The 26,397-nt window shown below is 44.7% G+C and overlaps 1 protein-coding gene across 1 annotated transcript in view; it reads right to left on the bottom strand.

Moving 5' to 3' along the window:
* Window positions 1–26,397, bottom strand: part of LOC144496009 (secreted frizzled-related protein 4-like) — an 85,684-nt gene that overhangs the window by 39,194 nt on the left and 20,093 nt on the right. The window contains exon 4 of the mRNA XM_078216967.1: window positions 24,883–25,081. Within this exon, the coding sequence (XP_078073093.1) occupies window positions 24,883–25,081 (199 nt within the window). The remainder of the gene's footprint in view (window positions 1–24,882; window positions 25,082–26,397) is intronic.

The following is a 26,397-nucleotide window of genomic DNA, read 5'->3' as shown; positions in this document are numbered from 1 at the left end:
TACCCAAAGCGACGGTGTACTTGGATGATGCCCTGGTCATGGGGACTTCAGAACTAGAACACCTGGCAAACTTAGAAGAGATCTTGTGGAGATTCTCGGAATTTGGGATACGCCTGAAGAGGGATAAATGTATCTTCCAAGCAAATGCAGTGACCTACTTAGGCTATCAGGTGGATGGCAAAGATCTACTTCCAGTGGAGGACAAGGTAAGGGCCATCAAGGAAATACCAACTCCAAGGAACACCATGGAATTGAAATCCTTCCTGGAGTTGGTAAACTATTACAGTAAATCTATTACAAATTTGACTTCCCGACTGGCTTCTTTGCATAACCTACTACAAAAACACCAAAGGCGGCCTTGGGAGGAGGCACTGCAGGTGGAGGCTTTCAATAACATTAAACAACAGCTTCTGTCATCTAACGTACTGGCCCATTTTTGACACCAAAAGGAGGTCATCCTGACATGCGATGCTTCCTCTTGCAGAGTTGGAGCAGTACTGGCACACTGTTGAAAAGATGAAACAGAAAAGCTTATTGCATACTCATCCAGGATCCTTTTGGCTGCTGAAAGGAAGTATTCCCAAATTGAGAAAGAGGGGTTGGTGGTTGTACCTGTCGTTAAAAAATTCCATCAATACGTCTATGGTAGACGCTTTATAATTGTAACCGTCCACAAATCTTTGTTGGGTCTTTTTAAAGAAAATGAGGCAATGCCCCCTATTGCCTCCACCCAGATACAGTGTTGGGCCTTGTTTTGCTGGCGGCTTCTGAATATCTCCATGTTTGCCCTGTTTGTGAACACAACTCCCACTCACCTGATGAAGGGCAGTGCTCCGAAAGCTTGTGGCTTGTGCTACCAAATAAATCTGTTGGACTTTAACTTGGTGTTGTGAGGCTTCTTACTGTGCTTACCCCCGGCATCTCCACATCATGATCCTGCACATTTACCATGGCTAATCCATTTAACCTACACATCTTGGGTCACTAAGAGGGACAACTTTGCATGGCTAATCCACCTTAACCTTTGTTCTGTGGGAAGAAATCACAGCACCCAGAGGAAACCCACGCAGACATGGGGAGAATGTGCAAACTCCACACAGACAGTCACCCAAGGCTGGAATCGAACCCCGGTTCCTGGAGCTGTGATGCAGCAGTGCTAACCACTGTGCCACAGTGCCACCCCGTGAAGCACCTGGGCCATATCAGGAGTGAGGAACCCATGCCAGTGCAGGCCTTGTTACTATCCATGGAGACAACCGCCACCAGCATCAGGCAACAACTTGAAGCCGACCCTACGCCTACGCTTACCTGAGGAAGGAGCAGTGCTCCGAAAGCTCGTGATTCCAAATAAACCTGTTGGACTTTAACCTGGTGTTGTGAGATTTCTTACTGTGCCCACCCCAGTCCAACGCCAGCATCTCCACATCAATAGGAAAGCAGCAGTGGAAGCTTAAGTTATCTCTACCCAGGCACCATAGGTCTCTGGACTGTGACTTGTGCACCGTAGCCACAGAAGCAACACTTTATTCACTGTGTAAATAAAGGAAGACTGGCCTCAGCGAAATTATTACACTCTTACTTTATGCTGGAGTTTAGCAGTCAACTGTCCATCTTTCAGTGCTCCAAATACACAATTTTCAATTAATGGATATAGCTCATTAATAAAGGGGTCTCTGCACTCTCCTGGTCCTTGGATGCATCTATTAAATGTTGCTTGCTCTATAATGACATTTTTCCAAAGACTAAATTAAGTTTTAAAGGCTTTGATAACTTCTTCGTATGTGGTCATGTCTTTGTTTATGCCCTGTCTGACCATAATGTTCTCTGTACTACTGCCCATAACTAGAGTAATGTAATGACCTGGTCTTTGTTAGTCTTGATGCTGTTTTATACCTGGTAAATCTACAACACCAGTTCTGCCGTTCCTTGGCTTGAACCAGCCCTTCCAGATTGTCGAATCACTCTGGCAAAGGTGGGATTTTTTGTTCATATCTTCCATTTACATGTGAAATGAAGATTCAGGGTCAACCAGGTTCCTTGCGTGGGCCATTTACTCACAACTGATTGTGCAAATCCTAATCCAGAGAAGACAAAGACTATACGACAAATGGCTATTCCCGTGGACAAGCATGCTCTACAGTGCTTTTGGCATGACAAATTATCTTTCTAAGTTTATCCCATGTTATAGCAAAGTCATCGGAACTCTTTGTCAACTTCTCCACCAGGACGTCAAATGGCGCTGGCAAGAGAACCACACAGCAATCTTCAAACAAAAACAAAAAATGCTGGAAAATCTCAGCATTTGTTAGAGTGGGCAAAGGGTCTTCTAGACTTGAAACGCTGGCTCTATTCTCTCCCCACAGATACTGTCAGACCTGTTTAGATTTTCCAGCATTTTCTGTTTTTGTTTCAGATTCCAGCATCTGCAGTATTTTGCTTTTAACACAGCAGTCTTCAACAGACTGAAACAAGTGCTCGCAACCCCCACCAGTATTACAATACTTTGATGTTCGAGCACCTGCACTCATAGCAGCAGATGCCTCACAGCATGGACTTGGTGCAACTTGCATTCAGAACGGCAGATCAGTAGCCTTTCCTTCAAGGGCCCTCATTGAGACTGAGATTCGTTATGCACAGATCGATGCTTTAGTTTGTGCTTGTCAGAAATTTCATGACTTCATCTATGTCATCCTGCAACTGTTGAAAGAGATCGCCAGCCACTCATAACTACTTTAAAGAAGGCTCCCCACATTGCAACCGCACGGTTGCAGCACATGATGCTAAAGTTGCAAAGCTACAACCTCAGCATTGTCTACAAACGTGGCAAGGAGTTGCATTTGGCTGATGCCCTCTCCAGACTCTTCTTACCACCACAGATCAGGCAAATCGTGTGGAAGACATGGACAACATGGCAGTAGAGGTGCTGTCCTCTCATAGTATCCAGGAAGTCAAACAGGCCTTACAGGCGACATCATATGGTAACATGGCCCTACAATCAAACAGTTACATGGTAGCCCCAGACGGTGGGCACTATGTATTCAATTGTCATCAGCTTCTGCAAGTAGCAAAACCAGCACCAACAGATAACCCAGCACTTGAATCATCTAGCCTATGGCACCAGCCCCCTGCACCTCCTACAGAGGTCAATGCAGTGAATCCTGCATCTGACAAACATACAGATGAAACATATCATACTGCTAACAGTGAGGACACTGGCCACAGAAATACTCAAACACTACCAACCTATGTAATCACACACTCAGGTAGCCTGAACAGGTTGAACACAAGATTCTCAGACATTATTACCACTTAGTCTAGAACTAACTTTTGAATTTCAGTCAGAAGTCCCACACCAGGTTAAAGTCCAACAGGTTTATTTGGTAGCACGAGCTTTCAGAGCGCTGCTCCTTCATCAGGTGAGTGGTTGGTTTCACAAACAGGGCATACACAGACACAGACCCAACTGCAAGATAATGGTTGGAATGCAAGTTTTGAATTTCAATTTTCTTTCCAACAGAAAAATGAGGAAGAAGGAGATGTGATATGAGCTACATACTGGTTGCTACTGGCTAGTCCGTGCCTCTATATATATATATATATAAATAGTTACACATTGTCAGTTTGTTTAATTGTGTGTCACGCAATGGTCTGTATATAGTTTCTAATTGCACATACTGTTACATCTCACGCCACCAGGTGTCTCAACTAAACAGGGAAGATGTAGACTAAATGGTCATGTGGGAATGTGATGACATGCCTACAAAAGAGGTCACGTAGAAGGAGCATGGAATTCCTGAGTCAGAGGGACCAAGGAAGCTTAAGATGACCTGTGAGGGTAGTTCCTCTTAAATGACTCATTGGTTGGATAGTATGCTAGATCACTAGAGAGGTCCACTAGACGAGTGCCTCTTTATGTCATCAGCACCTCTAATCAATCCATCCTACAGACAATGGCAATGATTCTGTCCATGTCAGTGTGCTGTTAATGCATCCATTCCAAATGTGGCCTCCCATAGCTCTCCATGTAGTTGGCCACCTGTCAGTGAAGGAGTTTATGAAGTCAAAGTCTTGAGCCAAGGTGGTGCACTTGAGCTGACTGGACTACTCGATTTTCAGTCCATGATCTTGCACTGCCCCAGGGAACTCTGGCATTTGGAAATACATTTCTCGCTGCCAGTTAAAGTACAGCCACCTTGCTTGTGATTCCCAAGTCTCTGCATCTGCTCTCAGCTGAGCAGAACTGTGCTGTCCTCCATCCTCCAAGGGGGGATCTTCCCATAGTTGCCTCTGCCTCTCTCACTCCCTCCTCCCCACAAATGTCTTACTCTTCAACCTGTGCCAACCTTTCGAACTGCGTGCAAGAACCCAATGATAAGAATGAATCTGCGCTGCTGGAGGATGTCCTTGAATTATGTCGGAGTGTAGGCTCAGCTGTTTCAAACTCTTGAGAGGCTCCCAGTAACATTACTGTACATTCATGCTACACCTCCACAACTGATCCTGAGAGAGACAAAAGAGGATCATGAGAACTCGCCCATGACAGGAGAAACCTCAGCAGAGATGACGCTTCCAATGCAGCTGAGTCTTTGTACATTCCATCCCATTCCTCTACAGATTTCAATATATTTTTGCCTTCTCCTCCTGATATTCCCATCTTTCCATTACCCACTTGGACATGAGAGGCCTGTTGATTTCCATTGCTGTCTGCTCCATAGCTTTGAGGATGGTGCGCAGAAACATTCCTCCTCCTATGCATGTTCTCTTCAGTTAATTTTTGTATCCTCTTATGCTGCAAGTGCAAAAGAGAGAAGGTGATAAGGCAAAGCTGGCTTCTCTCATCAATGCCAGTGGTTCATTTAAATAAAATTCTGCATGTATCCATGCTGTCAGGTTCTCAACAGTGTTTGGACTCTGAGAACTTTGACAAATCAGTAATTACCCTGGACACACATTTAACCCATAAAAGAGCATATATGTCCTCAGGCTGCTCAGTTGGTGTGTTTGCTGGTAGCCGGAGACCATTTGGGTCTTGTGTCACACTCACCTTGCCAAAGTGAAGAAGTCCATTGAAACTCTTGCAGCTCTGCACCTAGATCCTCCAGATAACATTTTCACTGCTGACAATTTCTGCAACTCACAGCCAAGCCCCCCATGTTTTGTTAAGTGGACGTCCACTACTGCCCTCTGAAAACAAAGCATCTCACCACTGTCCCACTTTCTCCAATAGTAGCTGAAGATCTGCAACTGTGAAGCATGTGGCAGGTCCCACATGCCAGAACTCTGCCTCTTCTCCTGATGAGCTTGGGATTCCATGATAAATGAATATGGCTATGATGACAATGGCTGTTATAATGTATTTAAAGTCGAAGAAGCCTCAGTACAGACTTTGAAGTTGAGGAATCCACCAAAGTGAGTGGAAATCGATTGCAACACTTCTAAGCGGGAGACCACAAGGCGAGTGAGCAGGGAAACAGAAAACTGCAAAACCCTAAGTGACACAGTCCACAAGATGGTGAGCAAAAATACAAAAAGGAAAGAAACTGGACTTATGTTTTAGAATAAGTAGCCATCCAGAGGACAGCTGAAAGAGAACTGCCTTTAAAAAGAAGAAGGCTGGCAGTTTAAAAAGAAACAACTTTTTTAAATTGGCTGATTCAGAAGTTCCAAAGTAAACAGGGCCTGCAGAGAATAGTAAAGGCAGATCAAAAATGACCCACAGAGGTTTAAAAAAAGGGAGAGAATTGCCCAGAAATGAAGTGCTACAGTTTTTTAAAGTTTGAACTTTTTTTTCAAAAAGCAGAAATTGCAGAAAGCTCACAACAAGGGAGCTAATGCAGCTCACAACTTTAAACAAAAAGGCCCAGCCTGTTGAAAATCTCAAAGTGTGGGTTGTTCACAGAGGAAAACAACTTGCAAAGTTTGCAAAAGAAATTCCATTTCGGTGGGTACCGTCATTTAAAGGTTCAGAAAGTTCTTTAGAAAAGAGCAGCCTGCAATTGAGAGGAAGCCAGCTGCATCTTCCAGAGTAGAGGACAATCAGAAAAAATATGCCTGCAGTGGTTTAAAAAAACAAGGAAGAAGTTTTTAAAAGTTTTTTTAAAATGCCCACATTTACAGTAGAGCCTGCCAAATTCAGAAAGCGTAGGACAAACACAGAGACACAACTGGCCAGCTGTTGACAGCCTTAAGTTTAAAAAATAAATAGTCACTGTTTCAAAACAGCAATACATTTAAAGCAGGAAATGCAAGAAAAAACAAATGCCCGTGGACAGAAAATTAGAAAAGCCAGATATATTTGTGGTAAAGAAATGGTTACACCGGACACATGAGTGGTCTAGCACACTCCCAATAAAGCACCAAGGGCAACATGGGACCTCAGTGAGAGGGCAACTTTGTCACGGGCAAAAGATGACCCCAGAGTGTGAGGTAATTTTTTAAAATGTGTCAAAAGAAGATGAAGCTGTTTTGCAGAAAAATTATCACATCAGAACTGAACTAGAAGATTTAAAGTACAAGTTTCAAGCTAAGTATACACCTTTGAAAACACATGATAACGCAAAGTATTCAATCAGCCATGATGTCCATGATCAGAACAAAAAGGGGGTGAACTTACCTTCGATGGGCAGGGCGAGCCGGTAACATCACGAGATAGGCGAAAAATTGGGTTTGCGACCAGTTTCATACTTATCGTGATCTTACCGGGCCTGGATATCCGGTGAAATCATAAGATAATATTTAAATCTTTTAAAAATCTGATTTATTTGCCTTAACGGCCTCGCCGGTGAAGGTCCTCACCAGCGAAGATCACATACGATCCTTATCAATGGGGACCCATCGTGATGGCCTCACCAGTAGGACCGGAGGCCACTGAGGCCCCCTGGAAGGTTGGAGACAGGGGGCAGTGCCCCTAGGGCAGTGCCAGCCTGGCACTGCCCACTGGGCACCCTGGCACAGCCAGCCTGGCACACTGGCTGTGCCTAGTGGGCACTGCCAACAGGCAGGGCCTGAGCGGGGCAGGGCCTATTGGGAGGAGACGGGACCTGGATGGAGCAGGGCTTAAGGGGAGGTGGATGGGGGAGAAGCTGCACACTATGCAGCAGGGGGCGGATGGCAGGGATGTTGTGCACTCTGCGATTGACAATCGACCAGTGGGGCAGCGATCGACTGGGCCATGCCAGGAGGGTTGGGGGGGGATGATCGACCAGGGGTGGGGGGGGGCCAATCCACCAGGGAGGCCAGTGATCGCAGGGGAGAGAGATGTGGGTGATATCCAGGAGGTGGAGGTGACTGACAGATCTCTCTGTTCTGTTGCACACAACAGAGGGATCTGCACATGCATGATTGCAGCCTCTACTGTCAGCTGCCAGCTTTCCAGCGAGCTTAAGCCCCACCCCCTTCCCTGCTGGTGGGAAACAGATTTAGCATTATTTTTCTCAGAGTGGCATAAGGTTGGACGAAAAAACAGATCTGAAACTCTCCCATTTTCGTTTGGGACTTAGAATTATTTTGTTAAGATCACCTCCAAAGACTTCATAGGTGACACAAAGATATCAGGAGGAAATAATGATCTTTAATTCCACAGCTAGCAAATAAAAGCAGGAGTTGGGAAAATTCAACCTGTTTTGCGGTCAGGCAAAACAGCATATAGTAAAGGCACGCAAAGAACTTGTGACCCCCAACGAACTCCTTGACAAATCTATATGTAACCGTAAAAAAGACATTTAATATTACTTCAGCAAAAGCTGCCTTGGAACTATCAGTGGCAACAGAACAATGCACTAAAGCCCAGAATGAGTTGGCAAGAGGTCGACAAGAAGTAAACAATTCAGAGAACAGTTGATTGTTCTTCAAGATCAAATGTGAAAGAAATGCATAACCATTTCATCAACATGATGAATGAAGACTGTCTTGAGCAGCAGAATGAAAGGACAATGGAAGAAACTTGATGAGACTCTGCTGGATTGCAAGAAAACAAGTTACAATCCCAATGATGTTACCATTAGACAAGTCAGATCCCAGGCTGGAACCCACCTAATAGATCCTAACTTTTATTTTCTGCTCAGAAGCATGGAGGGTAGCTACTAAACAGAGTTACAAGAGTCTGCTGAGGAACAAAAGAATAAAACATTTATTAAAGAAGAAAAGATTAATTATAATATACCAATCCTTCACCCCAACTATAATTTATAGATATATACAGATTTGTAAGAATAACACAAGTCAAAAAATCTATCTTGGACTCTAATGTTCACAGTAAGTACACAGTCCACGTAAACCAATAGGTAAACTGTGGTCCAAAATGCTCAGGCCCAGGGAGCACGGCCCCCGCCACCCAACCCCCTAGGGGGGTCCCGATTGCACCCCCTTCACTCCAGCGGGGTCTCCCACTAGTTCCCAGAAAGTGGGGAGCTAATCTAAATTCCACCAGAGTGAAATTTTACTGGACGGTTGGAAAATGCTATCGGGCCTGGAGAATTCAGTCCCAGGTCCGATAATTATGTTTAAATAACATTAAAATAAGATTAAAATTACTTACCTGCCTTTCCTGCCAGTTTCCAGTGTAGTCCTGACCGCGCCAAATATCTTGCACTGGGAGATGCGCACATGTTGGGAATGCGTGAGTGAATCCCGCGACTTGGCGCACGCGCAATTCTCCCAGCCCGACCCACTAAACAATTAGCACATTGGAATGGGAGAATCGCCCCCTATGTATTTCTCAAAAACTTGCCTTGTGCATGTCACATCAGAAACTAAATGGTCTCACTGGAACTCTGTTTTTCACACACAAGTTTCCAATCATCACTCAAAGAACTTGCTTTGGATTTCTCTTGCAAGTGACACTTTCTCTCAGATGTCTTCACCAAGGATCCACCTCCAGGGTTTCAACTTCCCCTTCCAATGTTCCACTCCCTTGGATCACCATATACATTTAACTTCACTTTCCATATACTTTCTCAGCTACCTAGCCATGCCATTAGAACACTACTGCTTCACAGACCCTTTATTTATTTGTGGGGGATGTCGCTGGCTGGCCAGCATTTATTGCCCATTCCTAGTTGCTTGAGTGCAGTTGACAGTCAGCCACATTGCTGTGGCTCTGGAGTCACATTTAGGTCAGGCCAGGTAAGGACGGCTGATTTCCTTCCCTAAAGGACATTAGTGAACCAGGTGGGTTTTTCCAATAATCGACAATGGTTTCATGGGCACCAGTAGATTCTTTATTCCAGATATTTTTTATTGAATTCAAATTCCACCAACTGCCATGGTGGAATTCGAACCCGGGTCCCCAGAATATTAACTGAATTTCTGGATTAATGGTCTAACGATAATACCATCAGGCCATCGCCTACCATATTAAGGAGTTAGACTTTGGCTGCTTCCTTGCATCTCTGTCTTTTCACAAGCCTATGTTGCTTTGTATTTGCTTCCTGAAATTTTGTCTTTTATCTTGAAACCCTTTTCCTCTGCTAATCACTTGACTTCACTGAACAGGATCTGTTCACAGTCCCTGTCCATGTTCCTTGATTTAAGCTGTCATCTCGAACCTTTTACCTGCCCTCCCTGGTTTTTGGAACCTTCTTCTTTAGTTTGGGATTTGCTCTCTGTTCCTTTGCATGTCCTGCCTGTACCTGCAGCTACTCTGAACTAGTAATTACTTCTCGTTCCTTCTTCCAAATGAACTGAACCTGCTCTTTCTGTCTCTGTTGGCCAATTGTTGCTGGGCAACAGCATAGGTTTCCCCTACTTAAAGAGCTGGAAAACCTCATTAAAAATGCAGGCATCTTTTAAAGTGAAATTAAAACACAAGTTTCCTTAGCACACCACTACAGAAATATAAATCAAACTTAAACCTTAAAGTCATATGCTATTCCTAACATCCACAAAATAAAAATATGACACATAGAATTATCTCTATTTCCTAATACCTGCCCCCCCTTGAAAGGAAGAAAGCTTCACAACCATCAGGATTTGTTTACAGTGACATTATATCCATTTCACACAAACCAAACACCATAAACCACTAACAAAATAGTTTATTACATATTATACAAATAAACTTCAGCTTGGGGGCAATTCTCCCAGCCCACTGCGCTGTTGTAGCAGCACAGTGGGCTGGGAGACACAAGCGGAAGCCATGTGACGGGCTTCTCACTGGCCTCCGTGCATCTCCAGCTGCCGAAATTCCAGCGTTGTCAGCTGCGTGCCAGAATAAAACCTGAATAAATTAGTATAACGAGCATTTACATCTGATTGAAGTCTGAAGACTGAAGTCTCCAAGCCCATTAGCCTCTCTCCAACGCTCCCCCACCCACGCCCCCGCCCCCCGGCCAGGCATGTTTCACTCCAGTGGGGTTTACAACAGCTCCCCACTAGTGGCATTGTCAGCCTGGCCGTGCCAGTCTGGTCCCCTGGCACTTGCCAACCGGGGACCGGGCAGTGGGGGAGATCGGTGGGGGTCGGGGGTCCCGCTGCCACTCTGCATTCAGCGGTCACAGAGGGAGGGAGCCCAGCACTCGGGAGGCCGGCAGTGTGGGGCTACTGCGTATGTGCCAATCTCGACGCTGACAGCTCGGCGCATATGCAGTGGCCCACTCAGCGCTCTGCTGCCAGCCTCTCCAGCAGGAATCAGCCATGCCCACAGCTTTTTAATGAGATTCACGCTAGGGCTCTGTGGTGCACAGAGCGTGGGAGATTCATTTTGAAAATCCCACTGAAAAAAAACAGCAGGATTTACTTCAGTTTTTATACAAATTCGGTGGGAGAATCTCACCCCTAATGTCACAACTACACATGCCATATTTTACAATTACAAAGAGTTAAGCAAAACAAAGTCAATAAATGTAACACAATTAGCAGAATTTATAAATAATAGTATCATAAGAACCTTTCCCTCCCATTCTTTAACTCAGCAAACAATGTTTCAATTAAAAACATGGCCCAATTGTCCTTTTCATTAACTGTAGTCGTAATTACATCTTCAAATTCATTTCCCAAACTCAAATGTGGCAAATTCTCATTTTGATTTAGCAACGTCAAAATGGTATTTTTGTGCATTAATATCTATTTTTTCTTTTTACCAAAATATTTTTTTAGCCATTACAACGGTGCTTCTTATGTCAACACAAAAGTATTCCATCCTCCTATTTTGTTTGTTCTTTGAACTTTTATAATCTTTTTGTTTCTACCAATCCCTTTTGAAAAGTCTTCCCCACTTCTCTTTGAGCAATGTCAATTATTTTCTCCTTCTAAAGACACATAGTTTGTTCTAACCCTTCAACTCTTTTGTATACTTTAAAAGCTATATCAGTCCAGTCTTTATCAGGTTTTGAATGGTCTTTACAAACTGCCCACTTGCCTGCATTCCAACTGCACTGGCAAACACTTAGAAACCAGTGTCTCTGGTTATTGAACTGGAAGGATCATTTTGCAATTTCAGTCCTTTTGTTGACAATTTTGTATTTCTAATTTTGCAGGTATGCCAGTTGTTTTCTTCTTATCCATTGCTAAATTTGGTACATCAGTAAGATTAAGATCAGTAAGATTAAACTCCTCCCTCTGCAACTGGATCCTAGATTGACTAACCCACAGACAGCAATCAGTAAGGGTAGACAACAACATCTCCTCCACGATCATCCTCAACACCGGTGCACCGCAAGGCTGTGTCCTCAGCCCCTTATTATACTCCTTATACACCTTTGTATGGCCAAATTCTCCTCCAACTCGATTTTCAAGTTTGCTGATGACACCACCATAGTGAGTCGGTCTCAAACAATGACGAGACGGAGAACAGGAAAGAGATAGAGAATCTGGTGAACTGGTGCGATGATAATAATCTCTCTCTCAATGTCAACAAAACGAAGGAGATTGTCATCGACTTCAGGAAGCGTAAAGGAGAACATGCCCCTGTCTACATCTGACTCAAAAACAGATTCTTCCCTGCTGCCGTCGCACTTTTGAATGGACCTACTTCACATTAAGTTGATCTTTCTCAACATCCTAGCAATGACTGTAACACTACATTCTCCACTCTCTCCTTCTCTATGTATGGTATGCTTTGTCTGTATAGCGCGCAAGCAACAATACTTTTCACTGTGTGTGGTGAACCATCGTTGGTTCCCACTGTGGGATTGTTCTAATGTTGTTGTTGGGTTCTAATGTTGTTGTTGGGCTAGGGTGGGATTGATACACCTGTGGTTGTTACTGTTGTGGCACATCCCAGTCGGGCTCCGCCTCCTGGAAGAGGTATAAGACACCCTGCTCGGGCGGGACCCCTTCAGTCTGGGATAGTGTATTAAAGTTCTGGTAGTTCCATTGTTAGTTAATAAAAGCCTTCTTTTACCGAAGCTTTGTGCCTCGTGTCCAATTGATGCGCATCAATTTTATTAACTAATATTAAACTCTCGACGGAAGGAAAAAAAAGAAAGGAGAGTATGGAGCAAATCCTAAAGCCAGAACGTCTGACGCTAGATCCACGTGCGGTGGGCGCTTCTAACACCTTCGACCACTGGCTGAAGTGTTTTGAAGATTACCTAGCAGCCTCCGCAGCGGTCACCACAGATGATGACAGACTCCGGGTCCTCCATGCGAGGGTAAGCGACACAGTCTACCTCGTGATCCGTGCGGCCACCACTTACCCGAGGGCCCTCGAGCTTTTAAAAAAGCGCTATACGAAACCTCCTAACGAGATCCACGCTCGTTACCTCCTTGCTACACGACGTCGGCAGTCGGGTGAAACCATGGAGGATTACGCCAATGAGCTCTTGCAGCTAGCCAGGGGCTGTGACTGCAAAGCTGTGTCGGCTGAGCAGAGCATGTACGACCTCGCCCGAGATGCGTTTGTGGCCGGGGTCGGGTCTTCATACATCCGTCTCAAGCTGCTAGAAAAGGGAAATCTCAACCTGACCCAAGCTATGGAATTAGCTGAAATGCTTGAGGCGGCTTCGAAGAGCTTGGTCCTGTATCCGGAGGACCACGTGGAGACAACGTGGCAGGAGCAGTCGCAAATCCCTCCTCGCCCCACGGGCTCGAAGTGCAGTGTTATGGCGTGCTCCCATGTGGACCAGACGACGGCTGCAGCCCCATGCGGCCCGCGGTGCTACTTCTGCGGAGGAGCCAAACATCCACGACAAAAGTGTCCCGCTAAAGCGGTAGTCTGTACCTTATGTGGTAAAAAGGGGCATTATGCGAAGGTGTGCAGATCGAAGCCCAAGAACGGCAGTGCGGCCTGTGACCCTTCGGAACGGGGATCATCACCATCATCGTCGAAGTACTCACGGGGTCCGTCCACGTGCGAGTCCAGGACGACGCCATTGCGGTCGACGGAGTCAGAGGAGGATGACCACCAGGAGTCGCTACGTTTGGCGCCCTCACCCATGTGCGATTCATGGGGGCGGCCATTTTGGTCGACGATGACCATGAGCGACCAGCAGGGGTCCTCAGCATCGACCTCAGCTGCCTGCAGTGACGTTCATGGACCAACGGTGGCGTCGATCACCCTGGACCAGGCTAAGCATCACAGGCTTGATTGTTCGATGATGGATATACAGGTAAATGGTCATGCAATTTATTGTCTGTTTGACAGCGGGAGCACTGAGAGCTTTATTCACCCTGACACTGTGAAGAGGTGTGGACTCCAGATTCAACCTGCCAAACAGACAATCTCTATGGCATCAAGGTCCCGGTCTGTCCCTGTGCTAGGACGTTGTGTGGTAACTTTGAAAGTGCAAGGCACAATTTACGAGCGATTCAGGCTCCTTGTGTTGCCGCATCTTTGCGCAACAATTCTCCTCGGCCTAAACCTTATGGTCCACATGAAGAGTGTGATCCTACAGTACGGTGAGCCACTCCCTTCGCTGACAGTGGGGGAACAGCTGCAGTCTCCAAATTGTCCAAAGCGCCCCGCCTGCAATCTTTCTACGTTAAAGATCACCACACCCTCTTTATTTCAGAATCTGGTACCAGGCTGCAAGCCCATCGCTACTAAAAGTAGGCGTTACAGCACTGAAGATCGGATCTTCATCAGATCTGAGGTTCAGCGACTCCTCAAAGAAGGGATCATACAGCCCAGTGTTAGTCCGTGGAGAGCACAGGTTGTGGTGGTCAAGAGCGGGAACAAACCCCGGATGGTCATTGATTACAGTCAGACCATTAATCGATATACGCAGCTGGATGCGTATCCCCTCCCGCGCATATCTGATATGGTCAATCAGATTGCGCAGTACCGGGTGTTCTCCACCATAGACCTTAAGTCCGCCTACCACCAACTCCCCATTCGCCCAGAGGACCGACACTACACGGCCTTTGAGGCAGATGGTCGTCTGTATCAGTTCCTTAGGGTTCCATTTGGTGTCACCAATGGGGTCTCGGTCTTCCAGCGTGCTATGGACCGAATGGTGGACCAGAACAGGTTGCGGGCTACCTTCCCGTACCTGGATAATGTCACCATCTGCGGCCGTGATCAGCAGGACCATGACACAAATCTCCAGAACTTTTTACGCACTGCATCTCGCCTGAATTTGACCTACAACAGGGAGAAGTGTGTATTCCGTACGCGCTGGTTAGCCATCCTGGGATACGTGGTGGAAAACGGGGTCATTGGCCCTGATCCAGACCGTATGCGCCCCCTTGCTGAACTTCCCTTGCCCGCTAGCGCAAAAGCACTGAGAAGATGCCTAGGCTTCTTCTCCTATTATGCGCAGTGGGTCCCCAACTACGCGGACAAAGCCCGTCCGCTTATTAAGTCTACGACTTTTCCACTCACGCCAGAGGCCCAATTGGCCTTCAAGGAATTGAAACACGACATCGCGAAAGCCACGATGCACGCGGTAGACGAATCCATCCCTTTTCAGGTGGAAAGCGATGCATCTGATTTCGCCCTGGCCGCCACACTAAACCAGGCGGGCAGGCCCGTCGCGTTTTTTTCCCGCACCCTCCAAGGCCCCGAAATTCGGCATTCAGCGGTGGAAAAGGAGGCCCAGGCCATTGTGGAGGCCGTCAGACACTGGCGCCATTACCTGGCGGGAAAGCGGTTCACCCTGATCACGGACCAGCGGTCCGTGGCGTTCATGTTCAACAACTCGCAGAGGGGCAAGATCAAGAATGATAAGATCTTGCGGTGGAGAATTGAACTCTCCACCTATAACTACGATATCATGTATCGTCCAGGGAAACTCAATGAGCCCTCGGATGCCCTCTCGCGCGGAACATGCGCTACTATGCAGGAGGATCGCTTGAACGCCCTCCATAATGACCTGTGCCATCCTGGGGTCACTCGGCTCTACCACTTTGTCAAAGCCCGCAACCTGCCTTACTCGGTGGAGGACGTCAGGTCGGTGACAAGGAGCTGTCGGATTTGCGCGGAATGCAAACCGCACTTTTACCGACCTGACCGGGCACATTTGGTCAAGGCCACTCGCCCCTTTGAGAGGCTGAGTGTGGATTTTAAGGGCCCCCTTCCCTCAACAGATCGGAACGTGTACTTTCTGAACATAATAGATGAGAACTCCCGGTTCCCGTTTGTTGTCCCCTGCGCGGACATGTCGGCTGCCACGGTGATCAAGGCATTCTGTGATCTTTTTACCCTGTTCGGGTACCCCAGCTATATCCATAGCGACAGGGGCTTGTCGTTCATGAGTAATGACTTGAGGCAATTCCTGCTCTCATACGGGATTGCCTCTAGTAGGACCACAAGTTACAACCCTAGGGGTAATGGACAGGTGGAACGAGAGAGTGCTACAGTCTGGAAGGCTGTCCTATTGGCGCTGAAGTCCAAAGGCCTTCCAGTCTCCCGTTGGCAGGAGGTCCTCCCTGATGCGCTTCACTCCATTCGCTCCCTCCTGTGTACGGCAACCAATGCTACTCCCCACGAGAGGATGTTCTCATTCCCTCGGAAGTCGTCCTCGGGGATATCTTTACCAGCCTGGTTGACGTACCCAGGACCCGTCCTCCTGCGGCGACATGTAAGGGCCTGCAAGTCCGACCCCTTGGTCGAACAGGTCCACCTCCTCCACGCCAACCCTCAGTATGCCTATGTGGCATATCCTGACGGGCGAGAGGACACAGTCTCGATCCGAGACCTGGCACCCGCAGGGGACGTAGCAACTCCTGTCGCTCCCATATCCCCAGTAACGAATCCCTTATCCCTTATTTCTCCCCCGGACGTGGCGCGGACAGCATCGGGACCAATGCTTAACAGTTTTACTCCAATGCACAGCTTGCCTGAGCCCCGAAGATCGTCGCCATCGCAGAATGTATCGGGATCCCCTGCACTACCGTTTCATCAGGGTCAACCGGCCTGTGAGTCTGTGGGAGAACAGCTGGACGCTGTTTTGGGGAGAACGCCACCGCAAGCACCTACTCCGGTGTCACCGCCGGTATTGAGGAGGTCACAACGACGGTGCGGTCCTCCAGACCGTCTGAACTTATAATCTGTTGACATTTTAGTCTGTTTTCGTACCCCGCCGGCCTTTGTTCTCAAAGGAGGGGTGAATGTGGTGAACCATCGTTGGTTCCCACTATGGGATTGTTCTAATGTTGTTGTTGGGCTAGGGTGGGATTGATACACCTGTGGTTGTTACTGTTGTGGCACATCCCAGTCGGGCTCCGCCTCCTGGGAGAGGTATAAGACCCCCTGCTCGGGCGGGACCCCTTCAGTCTGGGATAGTGTGTTAAAGTTCTGATAGTTCCATTGTTAGTTAATAAAAGCCTTCTTTTACCGAAGCTTTGTGCCTCGTGTCCAATTGATGCGCATCACTGTGTACTAATACATGTGACAATAATAAATCAATTCAAATCAAATCATTAGTTGGACCAGTTCCTTGTTTAACTGATCAAAATTCAGCAAGCAGTTTTTATTCACAGGAACAAGTTCAGAACTGTGACACTCCATAATGCACATTTTCTCTTTCATTTTCTTGAGTTTGCTTCCAAATTCAAGGATATTATTGTGCTTTTCACAACAAAGTTCCAACAATTCATACGTTTTGGTTTGTAATTCTGCATTCAATCAATTATTCTGATTTATCAACAATTTATTTTTCTATTCAAAACATTTCCTTGACACTTCATAGAGACTTCTGATGCTTGAAGTTCAGTTTTAACTGAAGATTGACCTTTTGGCTCAGTTTGCTCCTACATATTTATCATTTAGACAATTTAAATCCTCAGTTAAATTTTCTACCTTCCATGAAAGAGTTTCAGTTTTGCTAACCAATTCTCATTTTTCATCAGCAAACTCCTCTTTCATTAATGAAATTTGGCTTTCCAGATTAATCAGGTTTTCCTTGAATTGCATGCTGTCAGCAATAAGCATCTCATTTTTCACCTCAATAGCTTTCAAGAGTTGGTGAAGATCAACATGATCAAACGCCTGCCTCAATGCATTTGTGACAATGTTGCTGCCTTCACTAGCCAAATGATTACCCAGAATAGAATCTACCCCTACATTAGGTGGTTTAGGAATAATTTCCATCATAACAACTCAGTTTATGAAGTCACTTCCTAAATTGACTTCACACAAAGAAACATGGTCATAAATTCAGTTAATACTCCTTATTAACACTTTTTTAAAAATAAAGTGATCAGAAACATGAATTGTATTATCAGACAGCATCAATGATTGATCTGTCCCAATATCTCTCAAAAGTTTGAGTTGTTCACTTATTTCATTGGAGGGGTAAGGAAATACTTCTTCCTTTGAAACAATGCATCCTGAATCTCATAGCTAGATTTCCTTCATAAGCAATCAAAGAAGAAATCTCTTGGCTTGCCTGATTCATGTCCCCTTTTCTCATGGTTTCTGAGAGAACATGTTTCACTTGTACCACTGCTACAGCTTAAACAACCATTTCTATTTTTGGTACAACTCTTCCTCATGATTCCCTAAGCTTTCCTGCTACTGCAACAATCTCTCATCTAGTTCCCTGCAATCTGCCCAAGGATGTCCCACCTTGTTACAATGGAAATTCTTAGGCCTCTGAATGTCACTTCCACCCTCAACACCTTCCTTTCTGGTCTGAGGAGCAATTTCAGAGGAATTGCCTGCCGGTTAAAGAGGAAATTAACACAATAGTGAGATGGGGTATTAGCTCTGACAATGTGCAGTCCATATGGGTAGAGTTGAGAAATATCAAGGAGCAAAAAACATTAGTGGTTTCATATATATAGACCCCCAAACTGCAGTGCTGATTTTGGGAATGGCATTAAACACAAAATTAGAGATGCATGTGATAAGGGAATATCGGTGATCATGGGTGATTTTAATCTGCACTTAGATTGGGCAAATCAAATTAGCTACAATGCCGTAGAGGAGGAATTCCTGGAGTGTATATGGGATGGTTTTCTTGACCAACTAAAACCAACTGGAGAGCACGCCATCTTAGACAGGGTACTGTGTAATGAGAAGGGAATCATTGCCAATCTAGCTGTACAAGACCCTTTGGGGATGAGTGATCATAACATGATAGAATTTTTTATCAAGATGAAGAGTGAAGTAGTTGATTCGGAGACTCGGGTGCTGAATCTTAATAAAGGAAACTATGAAGATAGAAGGCATGAGTTGGCCTTTATAGATTGGGGAGAGTTACTTAAAGGGTGACAGTGGATAGGGAATGGCAAACATTCAAGGAACGCATGGGGGAACTGCAACAACTATTTATTCCCTGTCTGGCACAAAAGCAAAATGGGGTAAGAGGGCCAATCCATGGCTTACAAAGGAAATTAGAGCGAGTATCCAATCTAAGGAAGAAACATATAGATTGGCCAAGAAAAATAATAGGTCTGAGGATTGGGAGCAGTTTAGAATCCAGCAAAGAAGGACCAAGGGATTGATTAAGACGGGGAAAATACAGTACGAAAGTAAGCTTGCAGGAAACATAAAGACTGACACTTAGGGCGGAACTTTACCGGTACGTCTGCCCGCGTTTCGTACGATCCTGCCCGAGGCCAATGGAGAATGCCATTCCCGAGCCTCGTCCGCCCCCAGAATCGGAATCGGGGGTGCCGGAAAAATTTCGGCCTAAGAGTTTCTATAGGTATGTGAAGAGAAAGAGGTTGGTAAAAACAAATGTAGGTCCCCTACAGACAGAAACGGGATATATAATAGAAGAAATGACTGAGCAACTGAATACATACTTTGGTTCTGCCTTCACAAAAGAGGACACAGATACCAGAAATGTTGGAGAATGCAAGATTTAGTGAGAGTGAAGAACTAAGGGAGATCAATATTAGAAGAGAAATGGTGCTGGGAAAATTGATGGGATTGAAGACAAATAAATCCCCAGGGCCTGATAATCTCCATCCCAGAGTACTTAAGGAAGTGGCTCTAGAAATAGTGAATGCATTGGTGGTCATCTTCCAGGATTCTATAGACTCTGGAACAGTCCCTGCAGATTGGAGGGTAGCTAATGTCACTCCAATATTCAAAAAGGGAGGTAGAGAGAAAACAGAGAATTATAGACCAGTAAGCTTAACATCGTTAGTGGGAAAAATTCTTGAATCCATTATCAAGGACTCTATAGTGGAGCATTTAGAAAGCAGTGGCAGAATCAAACAGAGACAGCATGGATTTATGAAGGGGAAATCATGCCTCAAGGAGCAGCTCATATACACTCAGAACAGGCTTTTTTACTGTATCATCATAATCCAAAGATACCACTTCTGAACGCAACGCATAAACCTCATGAGCTCTACCTTCCAACCTATGCTGTAAGAGCAATATTCAGATTTCTTTTGGCCACTTCATTTGCCTCACTACCTTCTCAAACAATATAAAGAATGCCTCTACATCTCTCTCCTCAAACTTCGGAAAAGCTTGTACAAATTTAAACATCTCCCCAATTGGCTCTGGTTTGGAGGCAATTTCTTCCCCAATGTCTGGTGACTCTTTTTTAAATTCCAACCTTTTAAACTGGTAATCCCTTTCTTGTTCCTTCTTCTTTACTTCTCTTTCTTTATCCTTCTTCCTTTCGTCCCTTGTTAACTTCACTCTCTGGAGGTCAAGATCTTGCAGTTCCAAAAATTTCCTTTCCTTTTCTTTTTCTTCTCACTTACTTGACTTCCCTCTCTCTAGTCTTTCTTCTAAATCTCTTTTAAATAGGGACAGAGATGTTTTGCTGCAGTTGTATAGGATGTTGGTGAGGCCACACCTGGAGTATTGTGTGCAGTTTTGGTGTCCTTATTTGAGAAAGGATGTCTTTGCTATAGAAAAGTGCAGCAAAGGTTTACCAGGCTGATTCCTGGGATAGCAGGTCTGTCATTTGAGGAGAGACTAAGTTGGTTAAAATTATATTCACTGGAGTTTAGAAGAGTGAGAGCGGATGTCATGGAAACTTATAAAATTATAACAAATTTAGATAGGGTAGATTCAGAAAGAATGCTCCCAATGGTGGGGGGAGTCCAGAACTAGAGGTCATAGTTTGAGGATAAGGGGTAAATCTTTTAGAACTGAGGTGAGGAGAAATTTCTTCACCTAGTGGGTGATGAATGTGTGGAATTCACTACCACAGAAAGTAGTTGAGGCCAAAACATTGTCTGATTTCAAGAAGAAATTAGATATAGCTGTTGGGGTTAAAGGGATCAAAGGATATGGGGGGGGGGGGGGTGGAATCAGGATATTGAATTTGATGATCAGCCATGATCAGAATGAATGGCGGAGCAGGCTCAAAAGGTCAAATGGCCTCCTCCTGCTTCTAGTTTCTATGTTTCTACGAAATGCTCTCTTCTTCCTTTTTCCTCTCATTCATTTGCCCTTTCCTTTGCCCAAAATTCTAGTTCCAACTTCTTCTTGTGTAAACTTGTCTCCTGATTCGAAAGGTTCTTCTGTACTTTCACTTCCAAGTTCAGATTTTTGGCCACTAGTTTTCAAAGTTCTGCTTAGATCTTGTTCTAACTTCTATCTGTAACTCTTCCACCACACTCAACAACTGAGCAATGATTAATATCATTCATGAATCATAATTTGATCCATGTTGTTTCAGAAACTCACTTGCATTAAAAGTAGCCATTTTAGTATATTAATGTACAAGAAATCTGAGCCGGAATCTTACCACCATTCACATTTTCACATCTCACCGCAGTGAATGGAGATTTGGCTGGCCACCAAATTCTCTGACTTCGTTGCAGTGAGAGCATGGGATGAACAGCCCTTAAGATCACGTCCCTGATCTCCGTCCTTCTATACCTTACCAATTAGTGTCCAGTTACCTGCTGTCCACATTTCAAAATATCCTGGAAAAGCTCACACTTTGTTACAATCTCAGCTGATTTTATTACTAGACGAATCAAATCCCAGGGTGGATAGATCTTTTATTTTTTGTTCAGGGTCAAGAACTGTCAAGCCTCAAGACTGAGTCTGAATTTATAAAGTCAGAGACTTGAGATGGGAGTGGTGGTGCAGAGATAGCAAGTAAATATTGTTTTACAAATTGTGATACTCTGTTGGAAGGGAACATTTTCTTTAGAGAAGAAAGAGCGATGTTGTGATATTGTCCCTGCATACCACTGTAATGTAAAGGTGCTCAGTAGAGAAAGGGTTAATGTGGAGACTAGCACCATTCATTGTATGATGGATAGAGTCACATGGTAAGAAACTTTGGGGGAACAATTTAGAAACAACACTCTGTAAATAAGCAGCCAGCCTGCATGGCGCGTTATAGTAATCTGAGATCTGTAAATAGTTAAAGACTTACAATAAACTGTTCACATCTAAACATACAAGTCTCAAGATCTCCTCACTGAGACACCTAAAATAATGCATAATACAATATACGGTGGCAGGAAACCGGTACCACACCTTAGGAAGGATAAAAGCAAATTACTGCGGATGCTGGAATCTGGAACCAAAAGGGAAAATGCTGGAAAATCTCAGCAGGTCTTTTGACAAAGAGTCTTCTGGACTCAAAATGTCAGCTCTTTTCTCTCCTTACGGAAGCTGCTAGGCCTGCTGAGATTTTCCAGCGTTTTCTCTTTTGGGCTTAGGAAGGATAGATTGGCTTCAGAAGGAGTGCAGCATAGATTTCCCAGAATGGTACGTGGACCCCAAGGTTAAAGTATGAGGAGACATTACATAAAATAGAGTTGTATACCCTGGAATTTTGATATAAGCTTTCAAGATATTATGGGGAATAGATAGGGGTGTCTAGACTAGAGGACATAGCCACAGAATTAGAGTCAGACTTTACTGGGGTAAAATCAGAAAATTATTCTGGGTGGTAGAAGTTTAGTATTTTCTTCTACAAATAGCAATTGATACTACATCTGAGATTGATAGATTTTTGTTATCCGAAGTTATTAAGGTAGACCTGAATGGGGAAATGCAAATATATGGAATTAGGCCACAGATCAACAATGATTTCATTGTATGGCAGAATGCGAGGGACTGAATGTCATATTCCAGTTCCCATGTCCCTAGATTCCCAATATAAGCAAGTTATTATATGCTCCTCATTTTAGAAAAATCATAGAATCCCTACAGTGCAGAAGGAGGCATTCAGCTCATTAAGCCTGCACCAACAACAATCCCACCCAGACCCTATCCCTGTAACCCCACATATTTGTCCTGCTAATCCTTCTAACCTACGCATCCTGGAACACTAAGGGGCAATTAGCATGGCCAATCAACCTAACCTGCACATCTTTGGACTGTGGGAGGAAACCGGAGCACCCGGAGGAAACCCACGCAGACACGGGGAGAATGTGCAAACTCCACACAGATTTTTGATTTGATCTGATTTGATTTATTATTGCCACATGTATCAACATACAGTGAAAAGTATTGTTTCTTGCGTGCTATACAGACAAAACATACCGTTCATCGAGAAAGAAACGAGAGAGAGCAGAATGTAGTGTTACAGTCATAGCTAGGGTGTAGAGAAAGATCAACTTAATGCAAGGTAAGTCTATTCAAAAGTCTGACAGCAGCAGGGAAGAAGCTGTTCTTGAGTCGGTTGGTACGTGACCTCAGACTTTTGTATCTTTTTCCCGAAGGAAGAAGGTGGAAGAGAGAATGTCTGGGTTGCGTGGGGTCCTTAATTATGCTGGCTGCTTTGCCAAGGCATCGGGAAATGTAGACAGAGTCAATGGATGGGAGGCTGGTTTGCGTGATGGATTGGGCTACATTCACAACAGTTTGTAGTTTTTTGCAGTCTTGGGCAGAGCAGGAGCCATACCAAGCTGTGATACAACCAGAAAGAATGCTTTCTATGGTGCATCTGTAAAAGTTGGTGAGAGTCGTAGCTGACATGCCAAATTTCCTTGGTCTTCTGAGAAAGTAGAGGCGTTGGTGGGCTTTCTTAACTATAGTGTCAGCATGGGGGGGACCAGGAAGGGTTTTTGGTGATCTGGACACCTAAAACCTTGAAGCTCTCGACCCTTTCTACTTCGACCCCATTGATGTAGACAGGGGCATGTTCTCCTTTCTGCTTCCTGAAGTCGATGACAATCTCCTTCGTTTTGTTGACATTGAGGGAGAGATTATTGTTGCCACACCAGTTCACCAGATTCTCTATCTCATTCCTGTACTCTGTCTCATCATTGTTTGAGATCCAACCCGCTATGGTGGTGTCGTCAGCAAACTTGAAAATCGAATTGGAGGGGGATTTGGCCGCACAGTCATAGGTGTACAAGGAGTATAGTAGGGAGCGGAGAACACAATCTTGTGGGGCACCGGTGTTGAAGATTATCGTGGAGGAGGTGTTGTTGCCTATCCTTACTGATTGTGGTCTGTGAGTTAGGAAGTTCAGGATCCAGTCGCAGAGGGAGGTGCCAAGGCCCAGGCCACGGAGTTTGGAGATGATTTTCGTGGGAATAATAGTGTTGAAGGCTGAGCTGTAGTCAATGAATAGGAGTCTGACATCGGTGTCCTTGTTATCTAGACGTTCCAGGGTTGAGTGCAGGGCCAGGGAAATGGCGTCTGCTGTGGACCTGTTGCAGCAGTAGGCAAACTGTAGTGGATCCAGGTAGTCGGGGAGAATGGAATTGATTCGTGCCATGACTAACCTTGCAAAACACTTTGTAATGATGGATGTCAGTGACTCAAACGGGGAATCGAACCCAGGTCCCTGGTGCTGGGAGGCAGCAGTCCATTGTGCCACCATTATGTTAATGGACATTATAAATATAATAGGGCCATTGTACGCTAGTATTTCTAAGTACGTTTTTGTTCCAAATTTATCACATAGCAAAATTCAATTTCTTTTACAAAGTACAATTTTAGTCCAACTTCTCATTTTTTTAACGGTTACGAGGAATGAATAGACTTCAGATTATTTTCTGATCACAGTCATGGTTTCAGATATTACTTATCATATATTTCTGTTGTGTCTCTATTCACTTCTTTCATTTGTGTGATTAAGGTATTTCAATTCTGGCAAAAAGCAAATTATATGAAACTTAAAATGTGAAAATTTGGGGATAAATCTTACAGATTATTAAAAACATTTAATACATTCTAAAAATGAAGAATCTTAAGACTACATTGTCTGATAGGATGAGTAATTTGAAAATGCTGCCCCCATAGTATGGAACATTATTCTCAGTGTCTCTAAAACTTGATCGCGTAGGATGATGTCTTGTGCTACCCAAATTTGGAAGAATCTGTAATAATTAAATGCATGAACAGCATAAACAACCCAAAACCTGCATTCTTATTTAATTATACATATAATGTACACCCACGGAGTTTGTAATCTAAAAATAACACACAGATTGTTAGATATTACAGGTACATAATGAACAAATCCTAGTCCTGGAAACTTATTCTGGCTTTTGGTTGAAGCATAAAGTCACCAGTTAATAAAGACTCATATGGTATCAAAGGTGCTTGTTAGTCTGGCCTGGCTATCAACCCGTCTGTATGAAGTTTGACTGAAGGACAATGACACTTACCTTGACCGCAACACAAAGCACATAATGAGCAAATCCTGGTTATGTGGCAGTTGAGGACATGAGCATGAAGAGTTGGTAAGGAGAGTTATGTGAGCCTGCAGGATAGGTACCAATGACTTGAGAATCTCTATAACCTCCACCACTGTGGTGATTTCATTACAGCCACTTCTGCTCACATCTTTTACTTTGGCTCGGATAACTGTAGCAAAATTAAAGAGGCAAAGATGAACTGAAAACTCAAAGTTGATTCCCAAAAGCAAATAAGAGTTCATGTCAATAAACTACCTAAACCTTCTGTCTGAAAATTAATATTTGAACATGTATTTTACCCAACAGTAACTACAGTTAACATCATTAAATGTTAGTTAAAATCTTATTCTAAACTTAACAGTCACCTTTTTTATTCATTTAATCTGCCATCACCTTCAATGTGGGGAATTTAACCCAAAGTGTTTTGATAATATTTCAATAGTTTTAACATCAATAAACTGCAGTTAGCCTTAAAAACCAACAGGGCGATCTTACCATCTCACCCCGCCGGCCGATAGACAGGGTGAGCCAATAAGATCGTGAGACAGCTGAAAAATCAGGCCCAATTTCTTGCCTCTCAATCTTACTGGCACCAAATATCCAACAAAATCAGCTTCATGCACAAAATTGGGCACAAGGCTGATCTCAATATTTAAATTCTATTTTAAATAGAATTTAAATATTATTATTGAGCCCGGGATGGAATCGTCTAGGCTCACTTGCCTATTCGGCCTCGCAGGTAAAGGTCCTCACCGGCGAACATCATGTCTGGTCCCCATCAACAAGGACCTGTTATGATGGCCTCGGTGGTGGGGCCAGATGCCATTGAGGCCCCCCTGGGAGGTCAAAGGCAAGGTGGGTGCTATTGGGCAGTGCCAGCCTGACACCGCCAGCCAGGCACCCTGGCAGTGTCCACTGTGCACTGGGCAGTGCTAAGGGGTGGGGCCAACTAGGAAGGGGTAGGGCCCGAAGGCAGTGGGCCGATCGGTTGGATGCTGCGTGCTCTGCAAACGCAATTGGGAGGGAAGACACTGTGTGCTCTGCAACTGGGATTGGCTGTGGGGCCCCATACTACTGGGGGGAGGGGTGGTCGATCAGTCATGAAGGCCAGCAGTAGCTGGGGAGCGCAGTGACTGATAGATGTATTCTTCTGCTATTGCACAGAACAGAGATCTGAGCATACGCAAATTGCGCTCTCTGCTGCAAGCTGCCGGCTTTTGGCGAGCTTAGGCCCTGCCCCCCCCCCCTCCTCTTGTTGGCAGGGCACAGATCTTGCAATTTTTTTCACAGTGAGGTAAGATTTGATTTTTAATTTGCCCAACAAAAAGCACGATTCTCTCTTTTTGGCCTTTGTTCGGGCACTTAGAATATTTTTGGTAAGATCACCCCCATTTGCCTCAGACCAATGGACTCTGTTAGGACAATCTAATTTTACTTGAGTTTGAATCTAGTCTCAATGATTCAGTGATAACTATCGCTTTTTCT

Source organism: Mustelus asterias, chromosome 7 (assembly GCF_964213995.1).
Source record: "Mustelus asterias chromosome 7, sMusAst1.hap1.1, whole genome shotgun sequence".
Lineage (NCBI taxonomy): Eukaryota > Metazoa > Chordata > Chondrichthyes > Carcharhiniformes > Triakidae > Mustelus > Mustelus asterias.
The sequence above is the reverse complement of the archived record's forward strand: the minus strand, read 5'-3'. Positions and strand labels throughout refer to the sequence as shown.